Here is a 19,564-nt window from a genome sequence, read left to right on the forward strand (position 1 = left end):
ATCAGCAGAAAACTGCACCGGCCCAGGGTTATACCAGTGAGCACCACGGATAGATCTTCTTCCTGCTTCCACTTTCTTTAACTAAAAAGTTGGCTATTTTGTTCTACTGCACATGCGTTTGCCCGGGGAAATTTGAAGAAAGAAGAAGCCAGAAGAAGATCTCTCCGTGGTGCTCACTGGTATAACTCCGGGCAGGTGCAGTATTCTGGCGATAGGGGTTTCAGGTAAGTAAATACTGTCACTTGGGGGTGTCTAACATTTGTCACCCCCAGATGCAAAGAAACTTTCCATCTCCTTTAAGTGTCTGCAGCTACAAGGATCAAAGCACCACCTAGCGGTATAGGTAGAGGCCAATACTAAATGGCAGTCTAAAAAGTTTAGCTAGCCTCATTAGCTTTTAACTGATAGTATGTCTGATGTTTCATAATCCTCAAAACACTGCTGTGCATCCCTAAATCATTTTTTTTTTTGTTGTGCTAATGCAGAACTGTGCCTAAGGCAAATGATAATGGAGTTGGTAATGCTAAAGGAAGCCCAAAGTGGTAAACATCAGATTATCAATAAGAGATACAGAAGTCATAGGACTGTTTTAACAAAAATGCTTCATTATACACAGGTACATGCTCAGTATAGAGGTTTTGTGCACTCCCCTTTAACACCTAATGAATTGCTTGCTCATAAGTGCCGTGCATGTGGATGCCTATGAATCAATGCAAATCCTTACAAATTGTGCCCACTTGTCATGTATTGTTGAGGCTATCCCTTTCATGTGTAGCCAAATCATGAATTAATTAATACCTACTGTATTAATAGAGAACCATACCTTTTTATGAAGGCTTTCAGATGCAGGGCTGGCTAGTATTGTGATAAGAACGTTCATGCACTGTAAGCTAACCTCTGTACAGTCCTGCTGGCACGCATCTATTAAGGACTGGATGCAGCACAGCAGCTGCTCCTGGTAGAGGACCTGTCAAGCGATAAAAAGAGGCGACACATTTATCATACCAGGAACATAAAATCAGGGCACTGCTTCATTAATCCAGATGAACATGCAATAGAAATAAGAGCAGGGAGGTTATTCGTGCCTGCTCAGCTGGTAACAAACATATGATGATTGGCATCCTCTATTAATTACTGCCAATAGGGTCATGTAGGAAAGTCTGCCAATTTATTTTCAGGCATATGGAACCAATGTATATGAATAAAATATGTTCTGGCAATTCAAAAACAAGACTCTTTAGATTAAGCTGGTGTCTGATGCCGCAATAAATTTCCACCTATGTTCTCTAATTACAGTATATATTAATCATTCTGCCTTGCAGAGCTGCCATTGCTTACTTTATGCCACCCCAGCTGTTGGCTCCCTGCAGTTCTTGTGAACTTATAAAAGTAGTTAGTCACTGCGCACAGACTGAACTGGCAATTTGGTAAAATGGATTTCAGCTCTTTCACTAAGAAATAGAATGCGGCTTCTAAATAGGAAAAAAAAGAGGAAAGGCGACTGAACTAAACGGGCTGCTCAAAGGAATAATTAATGTGTACAGACAGCAGAAAAAAGTATAAATAATTACAAATATTCATAAAGATGTATTGTATTAATATTAACCGTAATGTTTTTTTTAAAACACACATGTTGTTACTTTCACTACACTAGCAGGTGCAGCATTTCTCTTTATCCACCTGGGAATTAACCTTTCCCTATAAAGTGCTGCCTGCTATTAAACTAGATCAGAGTGATTGCCGCCTGCAATAGGATATTGTGCTGACAGAACATAATTTTAGGCTGACAGACCCAATTCGCCAACATGTCTGGTTTTGCTTATGAAATAGTGTTTCAACAGTAGAATAAGCCGATGGCATCAATCAGCAGCACCATATTGAAAGAGCGAGTGGCCAAGAGGCCAATAATAACCATTATTCAGAAGGATGTTTGTGTCTGGGAACAGATGCACAAAAATGCATTGTCATGTAATATCTGGTGTATCATCTGCCTGAAAATGACTTTAAAATTACAACTAGCTAAAAATAATTTAAAGGGCACATAAAGGTTCCAAGACCGTAAGTACATTTTAATTCTGCACCAATATATGTTATTTACTTTACTTCCATATTTATCTCTAAAGTCAGCTTTCCTTAGTGTTACCCTTTCCTGGCCATCTTCTTCTTCAGTTCATATTCTGAAACTCAACAATCCCTGCAGCTCTCCTTGCTATCTGTGTGTCTGCGGTTAACCATATTGTTTGCAGCCCATTGCCTGGATCATTTCTTCTTTGGCTTATGTTATGTGTAAATGCAAACATTTACTATCCCAGCACAGTCTGATCCTGCCTCCCCACCTTAAGGGTAAGGTCACACTGGGAGTTTCAGGGAGATTTAGTCGCCTGATCGCCTTGTCTTTGCGGCGACCAATCTCCCCAAACGCCTTCCCTCACTCTTGCGCTGGTTGAAATGAAAAATCGCCGGCGCTAAGCACACACGGCGATTCGTTTTCCGAAGTCGACCGAAGTTGCCTCACGAGGAAATTGGGGCGACTTCGGAAAACTTATCGCCACGTGTGCTTATCGCCGGTGATTTTAGCCAGCGCAAGATTGAGGGAATGCGTTTGGGGAGATTGGTCGCCGCAAAAACAAGGCGATTAGTCGCCAGGCTAAATCTCGCCGAAATGCCCAGTGTGACCTTACCCTAAAAGACTCCCTTTTATATTTCTCTCCCTTGCTGCTGCATACCACTGTTAATGCATATATTTAGGGCATGTTTTTCAGCTGTGACAGAAGTGCATGAACCCTTCAGTGCTGCCTCCCATATATTTGAATATGTTTGTAAACATGTTACAAACCTGAAACTGGAATTTCAGTCCAAAAAATGGTCTAGTGTGCATTTTGTGGACTTAGAAGAGCCAGTTCCAGTGCAAACGCACTGAAAATAGTTCTTTTTTAGTTGAAAATGGTCAGGCAATAATTTTCTGGGGTCAAAAAGATTAATTTCCAGCACTGTCACCTGTAAAGGTAGGCATACATGCGCCAATATTATTGTACGAATCTAAGTTTCATCCGATATTCGGTGCATGTATGCTGGGAGACGAGGCGACCGATATCTGCAAAAACCTTGCATATTGAATCCTCAGATAGAGTTAGAAATCTGACAATTCTGCTCTTAGCATGAGTAGAGAAAACGAACAATCTTTCCAGTTACCAATGGTCTCGGAAAAGAGCGTAATTGTAATGTGTATGGCCACCATAAATGTAGTGCAGAAGTGGAAGTGTTGGCATTTTGCCACCAGCTGAGAATACTATCCAATCTACCATCCAGCGGAAGGCTCTTTCGTTAGAATCATTCCATCCTACTTACAAGCTGTCTCGCTATTAAAATTTTATATATATATATATATATATATATATATATATATATATATATATATATATATATATATATATATATATATATATATATATATATATATATATATATATATATATATATATATATATATATATACATGCATAGAATGGACCAGCACACCGTTTTCTTCAATCAAACGTGTTTATTCAATACACACTGTGCATCCAACGTTTCGGCCCGCATCCGGGCCTTTATCAAGGATCATCCTTGATAAAGGCCCGGATGCGGGCCGAAAACGTTGGATGCACAGTGTGTATTGAATAAACACGTTTGATTGAAGAAAACGGTGTGCTGGTCCATTCTATGCATGTATAAAGACTTTGACCGAGCACCCGGCCTGGAGAAAAAAGTGGACAGAGTGCAGGTGTTTGTACTATTATATATATATATATATATATATATATATATATATATATATATATTATATATATTATATATATATATATATATATATATATATATATATATATATATATATATATATATATATATATATATATATATATATATATATATATATGTACACATAATTCTATGGAAGAAGCAATAATGGAAGGCAGCTTGTTAGCAGGAAGCAACTGTTGCATAGTGTAACCCCTGACGCTCCCCCCAAACCTGCTTTGATTTTATACGGCTGCTGTAAGAGAAAATAAAGCTGGCCATATGCACCGAGGCCATCAATCAGATTGTAGTACAGGCCTGCAGAACTCTGTCAAGTGAAGACTCCTTCAATGCACTTCAGTCATCAGATGGCATTTTCAAACCTGTTTGATCTGCTCAAATTTCATCCAGATGATGGTTGTGCAGAAAAGCCCTCAAACATGGGCCAGTAAGCTGCCAATTTGGCTGATACCTAAGTGAGTTAACATAGTAAATGCATTCTTAAAGTGATACTGACACAAAAAAATTAATTTTAGCATATGAATGTACATTAAATGTTACCTATAGGTCATGTTGATCATTTTTTGCTGAGAGGTTTGTTTTTGTATATAATTGTTAGTTGAAGTTCCTAAGCCTGACTCTCTGACACTCTGACTTTGCCAACCTGACTGTCCCATCTCAGCCTGTTAGTTACAGTTTCTAATGTTAACGGACTCCTGCTGCACAAATATGGCAGCCCCCTCATACAGGAACATGGGGGATCAGACAGGTAATGTAAAAGCATCATGCAAATACTTTATGGCAAAGTTAGAAGTAGCTTGCAAAGCCAATATTATAATAGATGTAAAAAAAAGTTTGATTTCAGGTGTCAGTATCTCTTTAAGGTGGCCATACAGAGGGAGATCCGCTCGTTTGGCGATGTCGCCAAACAAGCAGATCTCTCCCCGATATGCCCACATCGAGGTGGGCGATATTGGATCAGAATGGAGGCCATACGGGTGGTCGGATCGCGGGATCGTATCAACGAACAGATGCGGCCGCAATCCAACACGATTTTTTACCCTGCCCGATTGCCATCTGCCCGATTTTTGGCCAGATACTCTATTGAAAGGGGACGCTTGTCAAATGGCCCCACACACGGGCCAATAAGCTTCGACTCGGTCTGTCACCAGCTTTTATCGGCCAGTGTATGGGGGGCAACTACTGAGACTTCCACAATAATGTACTTTGTTGCCCCTAGAGGATAATTACATTCACTAGTATTATAGGTCCTTTTACAGATATGGGACCTGTTACCCAGAATGCTCGGGACCTGGGGTTTCCTGGATAATTGATCCTTCCATAATTTGGATCGTCATACCTTAAGTCTACCAGAACATCATGTAAACTTTAAATAAACCCAATAGTCTGGTTTTGCTTCCAATAAGGATTAATTATCTTAGTTTGGATCAAGTACAAGGTACTGTTTTATTATTATTACAGAGAAAAAGGAAATAATTTAAAAAATTCTGATTATTTGATTATAATGGAGTTTATGGGGGACTTTAACATGCATTTCACCCAGGCTCAGATAATTTGGGTATGCCTGTCTAGTATGTACGAAAGAAAAACTATAACAAAAAAAAAATTCAGGCTAATACTGAAAGACTTACCTTTTCTGATCCTTGACAGACGTCAGACTGAGAAATGACACTGGTTATCTTAGTTAAGTGGGTCTTGAGCATTTCCCTTGAACATCCTCTTATACATGCAGCCAGAGTCATTAAATGAGATGCCAGAGGAGACTTTTGAAGCACAGACAAGATCAACTTCAGAAACACCTCAGGGTTCACAAATGTCCCAATTAACTCAGCAGATTTCACACTCTGCATAGGAAAAAATATTTTCTTGTGAAATTCGGTAAACCAAGTTTTTCAGTAACTATTATTCACGTGATTTTGTGTTTATGAAAGCATATTTTTGATTAGTTTAATTCTAATGGATAACCCATATGATATGCATGGAACAATAGAGACCTTCAGCCTCAATTATCTCAATTAACCTGTACAACAGGGATCAATGTAAGCACATCAAACCTGAATCCTGAAGCTTAAAGGAACACCAAAAAATGGGTTTTAAAGTAGTTAACATATAATATACATTTAGCATGCACTTGTAAAAGCGGTGTGTTTGCTTCAGAAAGTCTACTTTAGTTTATATAAAGAAGCTCCTGTGTAGCCATGGGGGGAGCCATTCAAGCTGGAAAAAAAAGAAAGGGCACAGGTTACATAGCACATAACAGATAAGCCCTGTCCAATACAATGGTGTTTTATCGGTTTTCTGTTATGTAACCTGTGCCTGGAATGGCTGCCCCCATGGATATACAGTAGCTTGATAATAAAAACTATAGTAGTCTTTCTGAAGCTACACCAGTTTTACCAGTGCAAAACAACAGTACACGGTATAGCCTAAATTTTTAGCTTCTCAATAGCAGCAATGATCCAGGATTTCAAACTTGTCACAGGGGGTCACCATTTTGGAAAGTGTCTGCAACACTTAAATGCTCAGTGGGCTCTGAGCAGCTGTTGAGAAGCTAAGCTTAGGGGTCGTCACTAATTATCCAGCAGAAAATGAGGTTTGTCTGTAATACAAGTTGATGCTAAAGTGCTGATTATTAAATTCTGATTCTAATTGCACTGGTTTCTGTGCTGCCATGTAGTAATTATCTGTATTAATTATTATATTGTGACATTTCTATTCTATGTGTACTGTATATTGTGAGTGGGTCCCTAAGCTCAGTAAGTGACAGCAGCACAGAGCATGTGCAGTGAATCAGCAGAAAAGAAGATGGAGAGTTATGCGTCTATAAAGCCGGCATTTGTAAGACCGCACCCGCCTGCGTCCCGGAAAGGGGGGGTGTGAGGTCGGCCCACCCGCAGGTATCGGGCCGGCCCACACATCACTACTGCCCAGAGAAATTTGGGTCAGTTGGCTGGGGGACCAGAAACGTAACTAGAGGGGGACGGGCCCTGGCTTGGGACGTGCAGCTGGGCCCCGCTCCCTCTGTACGCCCGGAAATGGCCACGTTTACCTAAGAACACAGTGGCGTGCAAGCTGCCGGGGGGGGGGCCCTGAGGGGGTGTGGGCCCTGGCCCAATCGCACCCCCTGCTCCCCTGGTAGTTACACCACTGTGGGGGACTATGGAGGATGCCAACCCCCCCACCCAAAAAAAAACCAAAAACTTACTTATCACATCAACTTTGAACAAAAAACTTAGACAGAGCACCACATTGCTTCCGATCTCATCTAGCGAATTGTTCCCTATACCATCTTATATGGTATGGCCTACCAGGGAAGCCCATCTCCTACACTTCTTTCTCTCCCTTTTTCTCTAAATCTCCTCTTCCCTCTCTTCACCTCCCAACTGCTTTATTTATTGCTTCTCTTATATATTAATGTTTTAAAAAAAGCAATAAAAAAATATTAATATTACAAATACTTGTAGCTTAACTGGTTTCTAATAAAACGGTCTGTGTGAATGGGTTCTTAAGAGTGTAAGCTCCTCTGGGGCAGGGACTGATGTATAATCTCTGTAAAGTGCTTCAGAATATGTTTGTGCCATACAAATAAAGAAACATATTAATAATAATATTGACTGGTACGGAGACTGCTACTCACATTGATTACAACTTGATTCTCTTCATCCAGGCATGAGTGGTACAGGGTACTAAGCAAAAGTTCCATGTGCTGAGTAATATGATCTTCTCCATGAAGCAACAGCACAGCTAGAAGCTGGGAAGACTTAATCCTCGTTCCAGCAACCCAGTTCGTCACGTCTCGGCTAATGGCTGGCAGAATTTTGGAAAGATTTCTAAATATTAGCTCCCGGCATCCTAATCCAGGTCTTTGTACTGCAAATTGAATAAGAAAAAAAAATAAACAAATATAATCAGACTAAAGTGTATCTCCACATTTTTTTGCAAAATAAATAAATAAAAATACATACAGTAAACATTTCCAATGGTTTTATGGTAATTTGTTAATGTAATTGCAATATAAATTTGTATTTTTTTTTTAAGTCTTTTTTTGTTGCATGATCCCTACAACAATGTAGCAGAGGTTAAGTCTCCTCCAAGTTTATAAAACAGTTGGATTCTGTAAATTGTTTCAGGAATCGCAACCAGGAATGCAGACTATAATAACAGACTGGCAGATGCCGCTTTTAATGTCAATTACATTTACAAATAACTTTAAAACCATTTAATTTTTTGAATTAATGTTTCTTTAAATTACATTTTCTATGATTTTGCAACAAACGGTTTTTAGGTAGATTCACCTTTAAATACATAAAACATATGATATCTAAGAAACAGAGAGAATATAAATAAAGTAATAAAATGTTGCAATCGCAAAGCGGATTTTGCATCAAAATATTTAATGAAACTCCAGAACAGGTGTTAATGCTAACCTCTGCTTAGTGATGTAATATTCGCCAGCGAATGATTTTGCAAAAACACCATTTTAAACATTGATAGCGATTTTTAATTACACTCCCCCCTTTAGATGCCAATTAAAAGAGAAGGAAAGTTATAATCTCGGGGGGGGGGGCGGGTTGCAAATATTAGTGATTATAATAGTTTACCTAATTATTTTTTTTATAAAAATAACTTTCCATCTCCTTTAACTGGTGCCTAATGAAATGGACACTAAGGGGCATATTTATAAACAGCGGAAACAAACATTGCCACTGATGTTGCCCATAGCCCATAGCCCATAGCCCATAGCAACCAAGTGGAAATTAGAATTAAACAGTCACCTACAAGTTAGCAAACAAATGCAAAGATCTGATTGGTAGCAATGGGCAACATCACTGGTGATGGGTTTCTACTATGTTAATAAATACACCTATGTTTTGTGTGGAAGGAATATTATATTGTAAGCTCCACTGGGGCAAGGACTGATGTGAATAAGGAACATTCTATGTAAAGCTCTGTGTAAACGTGACAGCATTATATAATTATCGTATAATTAATTAATTAATTAAATTAAAATACACCAATGACATAGCTCCACCGTGCTGAGCAAAAGCATTCTGCTCGTGTATATTCATCAGCTTTGCTAAACTCCATGCAAATGTATATATCCCATATCTCAACAAAAGACATTCTTAGTCACAGAACACCTACTAGTAGTTATTCAGATTGTATGCAAGAAACATTAATTTAAAGCAGTACCAATGCATAATGTACATGCACTCTTGCCTGTACAATATATGTGATGCTAATAACTCCCCCAACTGGCAGCAGGCTCTCTCCTGTGACTTTGATTGGTCACTTTCCCTGACTAATCCACATTATTGCAACAACGGGAAACATCAAAATCACTGCCTGCCTTATGGAGTATCTAATACAAAGAGAAGGTTACAGCACTGCAATATCCTACCGTTATAAAAATAAAGATCTGTGTTGCCACGATAAGCATAATAAATCTCAGAATAAACAACCGAACAACGGTCAATCCCATGGATTCAATTTCCTTTATTCCTTAGTAGAATTGAAATGATTACTCACCCCCTGCCGGGTAATAGGAAGGACATGGAGCACTGAAGTCAAGTTTATCTTTCAAATCCTCTTCATTCTCCTTCTCCCACTGAGAGCCAATTTTCTCCCAATAATCAAGAGCCAGTTTTCTAGATTGGAAAAAAACACTGTTGATCATAACATTTTAAGGATAAAATCTAGATATAGAATTGTGTCTTGTGTTTAATAAAAAATGACAGTCATGGTCTCTTTTATAAAGAGACACTAAAACGAAATTTCCAGATGAGCTATGATATCCGAAAAATGATAAAGCTGCTGTACAAGCACCTGCTCTATGTTCATATGCAACAACGGTAAACTTAAAGGCAATGTTAACACAATAATGAAATTTTGCCTAATGAATCAATTTAGCAATATATGTCCATCAACATTGTTCAACGGTTTTGGAAATGCGAGTGCAAATTAAGGCAGTAGTTTCATTCCTTTTCTGCACTATTGTTTCTCCCTCCTGAAACAATGTAGCAGAATGCATGTTTCCTCGTGTTTCTATTCAGTTGGCTTCTGTAAAAAGAGCCACTAGAGAAGACAATAGAAAAGGACAGATACCGGTATATACGGATTTCAAATATGTTATATTTACAGATATTTTTTTTTTAAAGATAAAACTTTTATTGTTTTTCACAACATAAAACAAACATAAACAGAACATGCCATATCAATGCAGTGGTATTTAGATATAATTTCCATGACAGATATTCAAGTATTTAACATAGTATTGATGTTATATTTCAGTACTTTGGCTGAATACTTTAATGTCTCTAAATCAGAAGCATATACTCAACGAGCCACTCACAATTAGGGTTAAATTGTTATTGAAATCGGTTTTCTTGAGTACGTATGTTATATTTCCCACCAACTGTAAGTTATGTAAGAGAACCACAACCTCCCAGCCCCGCCTCCCACCACGGACTCCATATTTTATCAAACTTCTTTTGTGAGCCTCTAGCTAGCAAGGTAAGCTTAATGAGTGGCAGATTTTGATTTATCAGTGTGATCCAGGTTTGCACTGTAGGGGGTTTAGGGCCCATCCACGTCGTTGAAATTATTTTCCTGGCATAATATAAAAGGGTTCTCTATATCTAGTTCTGGCATGAGTGGTAGGTATGATGTCATCTATAATTCCCAATATACACACCTGTGGTGTAAGTATCCTTGGGAAATCGAGTTTGTCATCTAGGAGTTTGAGAACCTCAGACCAGAATTCTGCCACTGGGGGACAGCTCCAGGCCATATGTAGGAAGTCTGCACCCTCTGTCCCGCATCTATGACATTTTGCCTCCGGATTACGATATTTACAGATATTTAAAATGTTTAAACATACCGAACATTTGCTTACATTATTTCTTTAGGCAAACTGCTATTTTTTATTTATTTACATGCCCTTGCCGATATTTAATCCAGGGATCAGCAACTGTAAAGTAGTGACTTCCTGACAACTTCCATAGTATATGGGAATCCTGAGAAATAAGCCTCACAGATACTTAAAGACATTTAACTATCTGTACCCTTACCTGATTTCAGGAATTTCATCTGTGGTGCTGCTCAGCAGAAGAGGTATCAGTTTATGGAAAAAAGAATATCTGTCTTGCAGTTTCAAAAGCCAGTCTCCTACTACAACAGTTACGGCTTGCCTGACCTGAAAATCAAATCCAGATTATTGTGCATATTCTTGATAAAGTTGCTTGAATTTGCCTGGGTGCAGTGCCAATGAATTATCCATAACTACTACAAGAAGGTCCACACTCTCAGGGCTTATAAAAATCATAGTATTTATTGTAAATGACTAATGTTTCGGCTAGGTCCCTCAAAGTAACAAACTGAAAATTAAACCGCCTTAAATATACCCAGTGGCAGGAACAGACAGCTGGTAAAAGTCACATGATCTGTAATTCAAGTACTATTAGTACGTTCACTTTAAATACTTAAATTATCTAAAATCCACATGTGAACCAAAGCTAGACAATATATATCCCCTAGTTCATTTCAATTACAGTGAAAAACAAGACATTTGTAACCACTGATGTTTATCTATTTAGTTAATTTAACATGAAACAAATTAAAAAACCATGTTACAATAATGTCCAAAATTTATGTATGATGCATCAATCTACCAAATATCATGGGCTATTGCATCCATAGTTAATTTAATTTAATCCTATTATAAAAATTCTATTTCCCCATTCTTTGGGAGCTCTCTATGGGGCAAATTCACTAAGATTCGTAGTTGCGCCAGGCGCAACTTCGCTGCGCTTCGCCAGGCGTAGTTTCGCCAGCGCTCCGCAAATTCACTAAAATCCGAAGTTGCGCACAGGGGTAGCGTAAGGTTGCGAAGTTGCGCTAGCGTTGATTCGCTAAGTGAAGCGAAGTTACGCTAGCGAAGGTTAATTTGCATACGGCGCCAAATTCAAATTTCAATGGAGGAATATGTAGAATCACTACAAATGCCTGGGAACCTTCAAAACATCAAATAAAATTTTTTTTTGCCCTACACGTGTGCCCACTGTATAGTTAAGTTGCCATGAGTTAGGAAATGTAGGGGGGAAGGAGGGGAGCCCTAAAAAAATTCTCAATCTTTTTCAGCCTATCACCCATAATATAGAAAACACGCCAGCGTTTTTTGGGACTTAGAAAAAATTTGAACGTTTTTGGAAGCAATCCCTATCTACTCTATTGCGCTTCGCCTGGTCTGAGGTGGCGAAGGAAGTCTAGCGTAAAAGGTAGCGTTCAGTACACTGCGCGCGTTAGTGAATTTGCGTAGTTACGTCCGTAGCGAAAATTCGCCAGGCGTAAGGGTGTGAAGTAACACTAGCGAATCTACGCCAGCGTTCGTTAGTGAATTTGCGAAGTAACGGAAATGCCCAACGCTAGCGAATTGACGCTAGCGTTCGGCGCTTAGTGAATTTGCCCCTATATGTTAAGGTGTCAATGGTTCGACTATTACATATACTTGTTTTAACACACCTGTTCCTATTTTGCTCTTTGGAGAAAGGAAACTAATCTGCTAATTAGTTAGACATATCGTCAGACAAACTGTGTACAGGGAGACTGTGTTTTATACGTGTTGGGTCCATTTATAAAACCTAAGTTATAGTTGTCCGAGTTTAACAGTATCTTGTTAAAGGACTGTCTTGTTTATTGGGCCTTGGGTCATTTCATTCAGAGTAAGACACTGATTTACAATGCTTCCATGTTCTGAATACTTAATACCAACGGTTTTTACAGAGATAATTACATACAGTAAATAATGAAATCATATACAATAGATGTATCACAAAGAAACCCTTACATGGCTATAGACAAGCCTAGGCCTATAGAATAGTGCAATAAAAGAATACGACATTGGCTAACTTGTTTCCTAGCAACTATGATTCATTTTTCCAGAAGCAATCCTATTTCAGCCGTTACCTTTGCATTACCTTGGAAACGGATTAGCCATGATTTGGGGTAAAACAAAAACAGCAGCTCGGTCACACCAACTTATCCATTTGCTTTCCTTTTTACAAGCAGCAAAATATAATGTTTCTAGTGGTCTACTCAGAACATTTCTTCCCTGTATATGTGCAGTTATGTCTAGGAGTGGGAAGTTTCATATGGATTGCTTTATTAGGCTACACCGAAACACTGCCCATAGATAAACACGGCACAATCTATTTATGAAACGAATGAACATTCTGCGCCTCATACTCAACTGCCACTTGAAGTGAAAAACAAAAAAAATAAACCCTAGTGATAATTGCAGTATAGATAAACACATTACCATTAAAAGAAAAACAAAATATGCCCTGTTAAAATTGTATTTCCTTTAAAAATGAATATAGCGCTTAAACCCCTGTATGTTATAAAAGTCACTAAGTTTGTCCAGGAGCAGTAACCCATAGCGACCAATTAGATGTTTGCTTTTAACCAGGTGACTAGTAAATGCTACCTGCTGATGGGTTTCTATGGGTTACTGCTCCTGGGCAAATCAAGGGGGATATTTATCAAAGTCCGATTTTATCGATTTTCTGCTACAAACTCCGATCAAATCCGCTGGGTTTTTTATACTTTTTTATTATTACATTTTCCCGAAAATTTGCTTTGAGGAAAAAAATAGATTTTCAAGTTTTTTTTGGAATTTCACCTGACCCAAAAAGATTTCTTATGCTTTTTGCCCGAAAACTTTAGGGTATTGCACGAAACCAAATGCACATAAACATTGGGACTTCTCCCATTGGTGTTTAGTGAATAAACCCCTTAGTGTTGTTTATAACATTACACCCAAATGGGATTATGTAATTAAAGGCACCAAGTTTGCCCATGGGCAGTAACCTATAGCCGCAAATCAGCAGGTAGAATTTCCTGATCACATGTTTAAAAGCAAACATCTTATTGGTTATTACTGGTTACTGTTCCTGGGCAAACTTAGTGCCTTTTATTACATGTGGGGGTAAGTGTTTTAAACAAAAGACCCACTTGCTACTAAAAAAGTAGGTTTTCTTTAAAGGGAAGGGCTATTTTAGTTGTTTTTTGACATTTCATATAATCTTCATATTCAGGTAGTAATCATTCAAAATATGTAATGACGCAGAAAAAAAAAAAACCTACTCAAACGGTCATTATATCAGAGCTGCTCTCTGCTGAGAGTCTAGGCTGAAATGAGGGATCGGAGTGTCTTCATTCTCTCACAGAAATGGTCACAGCACTGACTGACAGGCTGAATTCTGCTGTAGCAGGTAAAACCCCTCCCCTCCCAAAATATTACTCAGCTGCTATGGAATTGTACAACTGGATCCTGCAGAAACACTACATGATTGGAGGCAAGGAGTTGTTACTAAATACTAATGTGCAGACACTATATAATTGGCTGCAGGGAGTTGTTACCAAAAGAAAAATGAGGAATTTGAACTTGATACTAATATATATAATATTTTGGTTTTTGGTATTCTGTTTAGATATCAGAATACCAAAGATACTGACAGTACCAGAATTCATTTATTGAGAACTGCCAACCTAAAAATGATTCAGTGACAAAAGTTGCTTTTATAAGTTTATTTTTTATTCCCCTTACTTTTATCGGTGGATAGAGGTGAGACAGCACAGTAAAAAGGCAAAGCTCATTAATCACATCAGGTAGGCAGAAGCGAAAGTGCTCAGTGCTGAAGAAGACCGAAATGCTCGTTCGTGGCTGAATGATGCGCTTGTTCCCTGAAAACTTAGGTGCACGGTCACAGAGTGCAGAGTGATAGTGCAGGAGGCGCTTGCTCACAGGGAAAGCCATGGGGCAGCGCTGAGAAGGACCCTAGCGTGATTGACGTGGCGCCAAAATGACATCAGCAAACAGCGGCTCCCATGGATGCACACCCTGTCCTTCTCAGTGGCTGAGGCTCGCTGCAGAAAAGAAACAGAGTGCTGGCAGCTCCTCAAGCAGGGTTTTCGATTGCGGCACTGGAAGTGCACAGAAAGGGAGGGGTTACATAGCAATTGAAGCCTAAACTTGAACCAAAAAGTATATTAAACAACACATTTTATTCAATTTTATGGTATGAGGAATTGATTAATGAAGAGTAAAAAACTATGGTATATGCCCCCTTTAATATATCGATATGAATGAGTGCAGAGGACAGCTTTCCATCCATATGGTTTCCACCATAACCTTGTATAAGAAATGGTTTTTGGTTTTAATAGTTACAGTACATGCCTTGGTGCAGCCATTTTGGTCCTATACCTCCTGCTTTTACTCTAGCTTTACCACTAGAGATTACAGAATTCATGAGATGAGGCGGCAAATATTTGCTGCCATCTGGAATGACAATATCCATGTTTTTACACTAGCAACTGTACATTTGAAATCAAATAATATTATGATACTTTGCAGAGAAAGTCTTTTTGTACAATAATGTAATAGAAAGTTTCCACATTCTCAAAGCTGCACACATTGCAATCCCTTAAAACCAAAATTAAGAGGTTTTAAACATATAACCAGTTAAATAATTACATTTGAAATGACAAAGTGCTCTTGCTCTTCTGAGCACTTATGTAATTTACACCAATTAGTTTTTTCCCTTTCGTTTTCATGATGTACTGCTAATATCATGAAATTGTACCGGTTGCAGCCGCTGCGGTTGAGTGATAGAATTGTCACTTTTAGCAGAGAAGAGTCAGGCTATGCCTCCCTCCTTAGGTTAGACCAAGTGCTGTAAAAAAATAGCAGCCGATCAAAGCTACAGCGTGGGTTAGGCCAAGTGCTCACAATTTCTCTTTGTTTTGTGTATATTGAAGCAGACTTTTGCTTCTATTTGCAACTCACTAGAGTTTCTGAGCAAAGGGTAAGTGGGCATGGTTCCACCACTCAGTTGCATATAAAGCACCATGTTGAATGAAAATAGTCCTATAGCTTCCGAGTACAAAATGCACATTGCTGCTAGGGGTTTAATAGATATTAAATGCACTCTAGTACACAGTAGGCAGTGTAGGGCTCACTTTAAATGCTTTGCAGTTCTGTTGGTTTGCACGGAGTGGTTACAAGTCAGTAACCAATCAGAGACTTGAGGGGGGCCACATGGATCATAACTGTTGCTTTTGAATCTGAGCTGCATGCAGAGGATCAATTACAAACTCACTGAACAGTTATGTCCCATGTGGCCCCCCTTCAAGTCGCTGACTCAGAGTTAGAGAGCTGCAAAGCAGGAAGTTGTGTTCTGTTCTGTTAGACATCCAGTCACTCCAGCCTTTGTACATTCGATTTTTGGCCAACTGCATTAGAAACATTTTTTATTTTGCACAGCCTATCTATTGACCCAGCTTTTATTTTTACACTGACCTGTTCCTTTTTTAAGAAAAGTTTGAAGGAGAAAATTATAGGATGCAACAAGTTAAAGCATTTACAGGCATTTGAAACTTGTATACAAAACAGCCCACTGTTGGCACTCAGTAGCACTTCCTTCTTGGCAGGCATTTCACCAGCCCACTCCCTGATATTCAACACATCCAGTATAACGGAGATTAGATCACAATGGCCCCAGGAGCCTCAAACAGGAATGTGTCATGGTATTGAAAAAACAAAGCAGATTCCTTAGTCTGGACAAACAAGGATAGACAATCATATCGGAAATAAGTATCAGCTCTGGTACTCAGAGTATGAGCACAGCTTTGTCTGTCACTACTCTTTCAGTATGTAGGATCTGAATATGCTAATATAGAATACTGAATGCAGCTGTATTGTAAATAGCAATTTGAAAGCCACTAAAAAAACCATGATGCCGTAGGCCATGTAATCAAGAACTACAAAGTCACTTCTGATATCCTTATAGACTTTAGCAAAATGGCAAAAAAAGTAACCACACAGTTTGTGTCCTGAACGTTTTGTAGCTCTGTGAGAGGGTGCAAAATGCCCCCCCCCCCTTCATACAGGCATTTGTATAAAAACGATAACTTTTTTTAAAAAAATAATCAGACTTCTTCTTTACTGACCTCAAGCTCACAGACACATTAGCATAATGAACCCAACCTCCAGCTTGTCCCACTGCCGATTCATGTGTGTAGCCGTCATGTTGGCCTAGGAAGAATAATTTGGTTTGCAAACTAGGCTTTGCGTCTAAACTGGTAGTAAGCTATTACACTGGTGCACACAAGCTGGCAGAGGGACAAAAGGAAGGCCTCTACCAGACATACTAAGGGACTGGTACGCAATATAAAGGAATCTGAACCCCTTTCCCTTTGTGAAAGATTAAAATAAACAGAGGAAAGAAAAGCCTAAGGGAAATTTGCTTAATTATAAAATTCTGGTTAAAGGAGTTGTTCACTTTGAAACACTTTTTTTCAGTTCAGTTGGTTTCAGATAGTAAAAAGCAATGGAAAAAAAAGTCTTTACTTCTGGAGAACCATCTGAAAATAAAAAAAGTGTTTGGAAGGTGAACAACCCCTTTAAATCAAAAGGGGGGGTGGAGTCTTACAAAAACTTGTTCACTTGACAGTTGTGTCTCTTTACACTAAAACAGTGGTTTTCTAAGTGTGGAGATGGTCAACCTAAGAGACCTGAAGCAGTGGCTAGGAAGCCCAAAAGGTTGATCGGAATCTACCAGTAAATCACAGCAGATCAGCACTGTCAAACAACTCCATTAGATCATACCCCCAGTAGATACATAGTCTCTTTGCAATAGAATGAAGAAATATTTTCCACTCCAGTGTAACAAGTGAGGTGGCAGACCTTTTACAGCAATATTCCAAAAATTATGTGAGCCCTTCCAAAAATGATATTTAAATTAAAAAACTTAGAAAATATTTATTAGGACATATCAAACAGAGACCTAGGGGCAGATTTACATAGGGTCAAATATCGAGGGTTAATTGATATTCGACTACCGAATGTAAATCCTTCGACTTCGAATATCGAAGTCTAAGGATTTACCGCAAATAGTTCGATCCCCATAGGCTAACATAACACCTCGGTAGGTTTTAGCTGGCGAAGTAGGGGGTCAAAGTTTTTTTTAAAGAGACAGTACTTCCACTATTGAATGGTCGAAAAGTCGAACGATTTTTAGTTCGAATTGTTCGATTCGAAGTCGTAGTCGAAGGTCGAAGTAGCCAAAAAAAAACATTCGAAATTAGACGGTTTTTTTCTTCTATTCCTTCACTCGAGCTAAGTAAATGGGCCCCCTAATGTGTTTTGTGCCTGTTGGGGCACTTACTCATAGGCTGACCTTTTACCATGTGGACTCTGGGAATAATTCTGGGATTCAGTTTTGCAATCCAATAATGGCTTAGAATCAACTGACAATTTTGATTTACTATTTTCTATTGGAAACGATAAATTATTTTTAATGAGACAAAGAATTTGACAGCAAAATTAGTATAATGGGGATCATGTAAGACACCTACCTGCACTGAATCATCAAAAAGTCGCTGTGCAAGATGGGACAAAACATCATCCACAGACTTCCCACTGCTGTACTGTATAACTGTTCCAGTTGTCTGAATAACAGCGACACGCACTTTAGAATGCTGGTGTGAAATGGTTTGCATCAGGGGCTTAATCAATGACTCTGCCTGCGTGTGAAAATGTTCTGGGGAAAAGAAAATAAACAGGTTACAATACCGTATTTCAACATTTGCAACACGTAAAAGGATAGTAATTGTAACTGCTGCCATTTCATAACAGTGATGTGTTTCTTTTCAAAGCAACAGCTGGGATTGGGGAAATGCACCCAAACATTTCTTTTGTCCAGAAGTGCAAGTAATTTAAAGGGGAGGTTTACCTTTAATTTAACCTATAGAAAGACTTATTCTAAGTAACTTTGTGTCCTTCATTTATTCTTTTATGCAATGTTTTAAGTATTTGCCATCTGCCAATAATTTTGAGCTTTCAAATGGGGGTTATGGACACCATCTAAAAAACTAATTGTTATTGCTACATTTTATTACTCCTTTTTCTACTCAGGCCTCTCCTATTCATAGTCCAGTCTCTTTTTCAAATCAATGCATGGTTGATAGGGTAATTTTGACCCTAAAAGCAGTTTGCTGAAACTGCAAACTGGAGAGCTGCTGAATAAGCTAATTAACTCAAAAAACAAAAAAAAATCAAAAACAACTGCAAATTGTCTCAGAATATCACCCTCATACTAAAAGTTAATTTAAAGGTGAACAACCCCTTTAAGAGACTTGACAGTTTTACTTACAGACACAGATGCATATGTTGTGGGCAGCAAAGGTTCATCACTGGCCCTTTCATACACTGTAACAAACACAGTTTTCAGGAGGGAATGATAGAACAGACAAATATACACAGATGGAAGCGGTAAAACGCAGTCTGGGTGCTACCAAATGTTGCAGCGGGTGCATATAGACACTTACAGGTACATCGATTTAAGGACGTATTTATCTCTGTTAGGAACGGTTGAATATATTGTGAAAAGTTTGATGTAATTGAGAGTGTCTATCCAACTGCAATAACATTTAGTAGAACCACATATGTATTTATAAAGCCCAGCTCCATTTGTATTTTCTTCTTTGTTCGATCACTATCTCCTCAAAACTGCACCTCTCCTACTTTGAGAAGGATTTCATCAGTGAACACACCAGAAGAATGGCATATTTTGTAAAAAATTGGGGTTTAATTATCAAATATTTCAAAATTTTCTGCTACAAACTCTAATCAAATCTGCTCAGGTTGTTTAAGCTTATTTATTATTAAATTTTCCCAAAAATTTGCTTTGCGTTAAAAAAATCA

At 38.5% G+C, this 19,564-nt stretch overlaps 1 protein-coding gene across 1 annotated transcript in view; it reads right to left on the reverse strand.

Annotated features, from left to right (window-relative positions):
* The window catches only part of dnaaf5.L (dynein, axonemal, assembly factor 5 L homeolog), a 37,093-nt gene that overhangs the window by 15,971 nt on the left and 1,558 nt on the right, over positions 1–19,564 (reverse strand). The window contains 6 exon segments of the mRNA NM_001097038.1: positions 824–967; positions 5,433–5,645; positions 7,439–7,671; positions 9,331–9,449; positions 10,872–10,996; positions 18,217–18,401. Of these exon segments, the coding sequence (NP_001090507.1) occupies positions 824–967; positions 5,433–5,645; positions 7,439–7,671; positions 9,331–9,449; positions 10,872–10,996; positions 18,217–18,401 (1,019 nt within the window).

The sequence above is a fragment of the Xenopus laevis genome, chromosome 9_10L (genome assembly GCF_017654675.1).
Source record: "Xenopus laevis strain J_2021 chromosome 9_10L, Xenopus_laevis_v10.1, whole genome shotgun sequence".
Lineage (NCBI taxonomy): Eukaryota > Metazoa > Chordata > Amphibia > Anura > Pipidae > Xenopus > Xenopus laevis.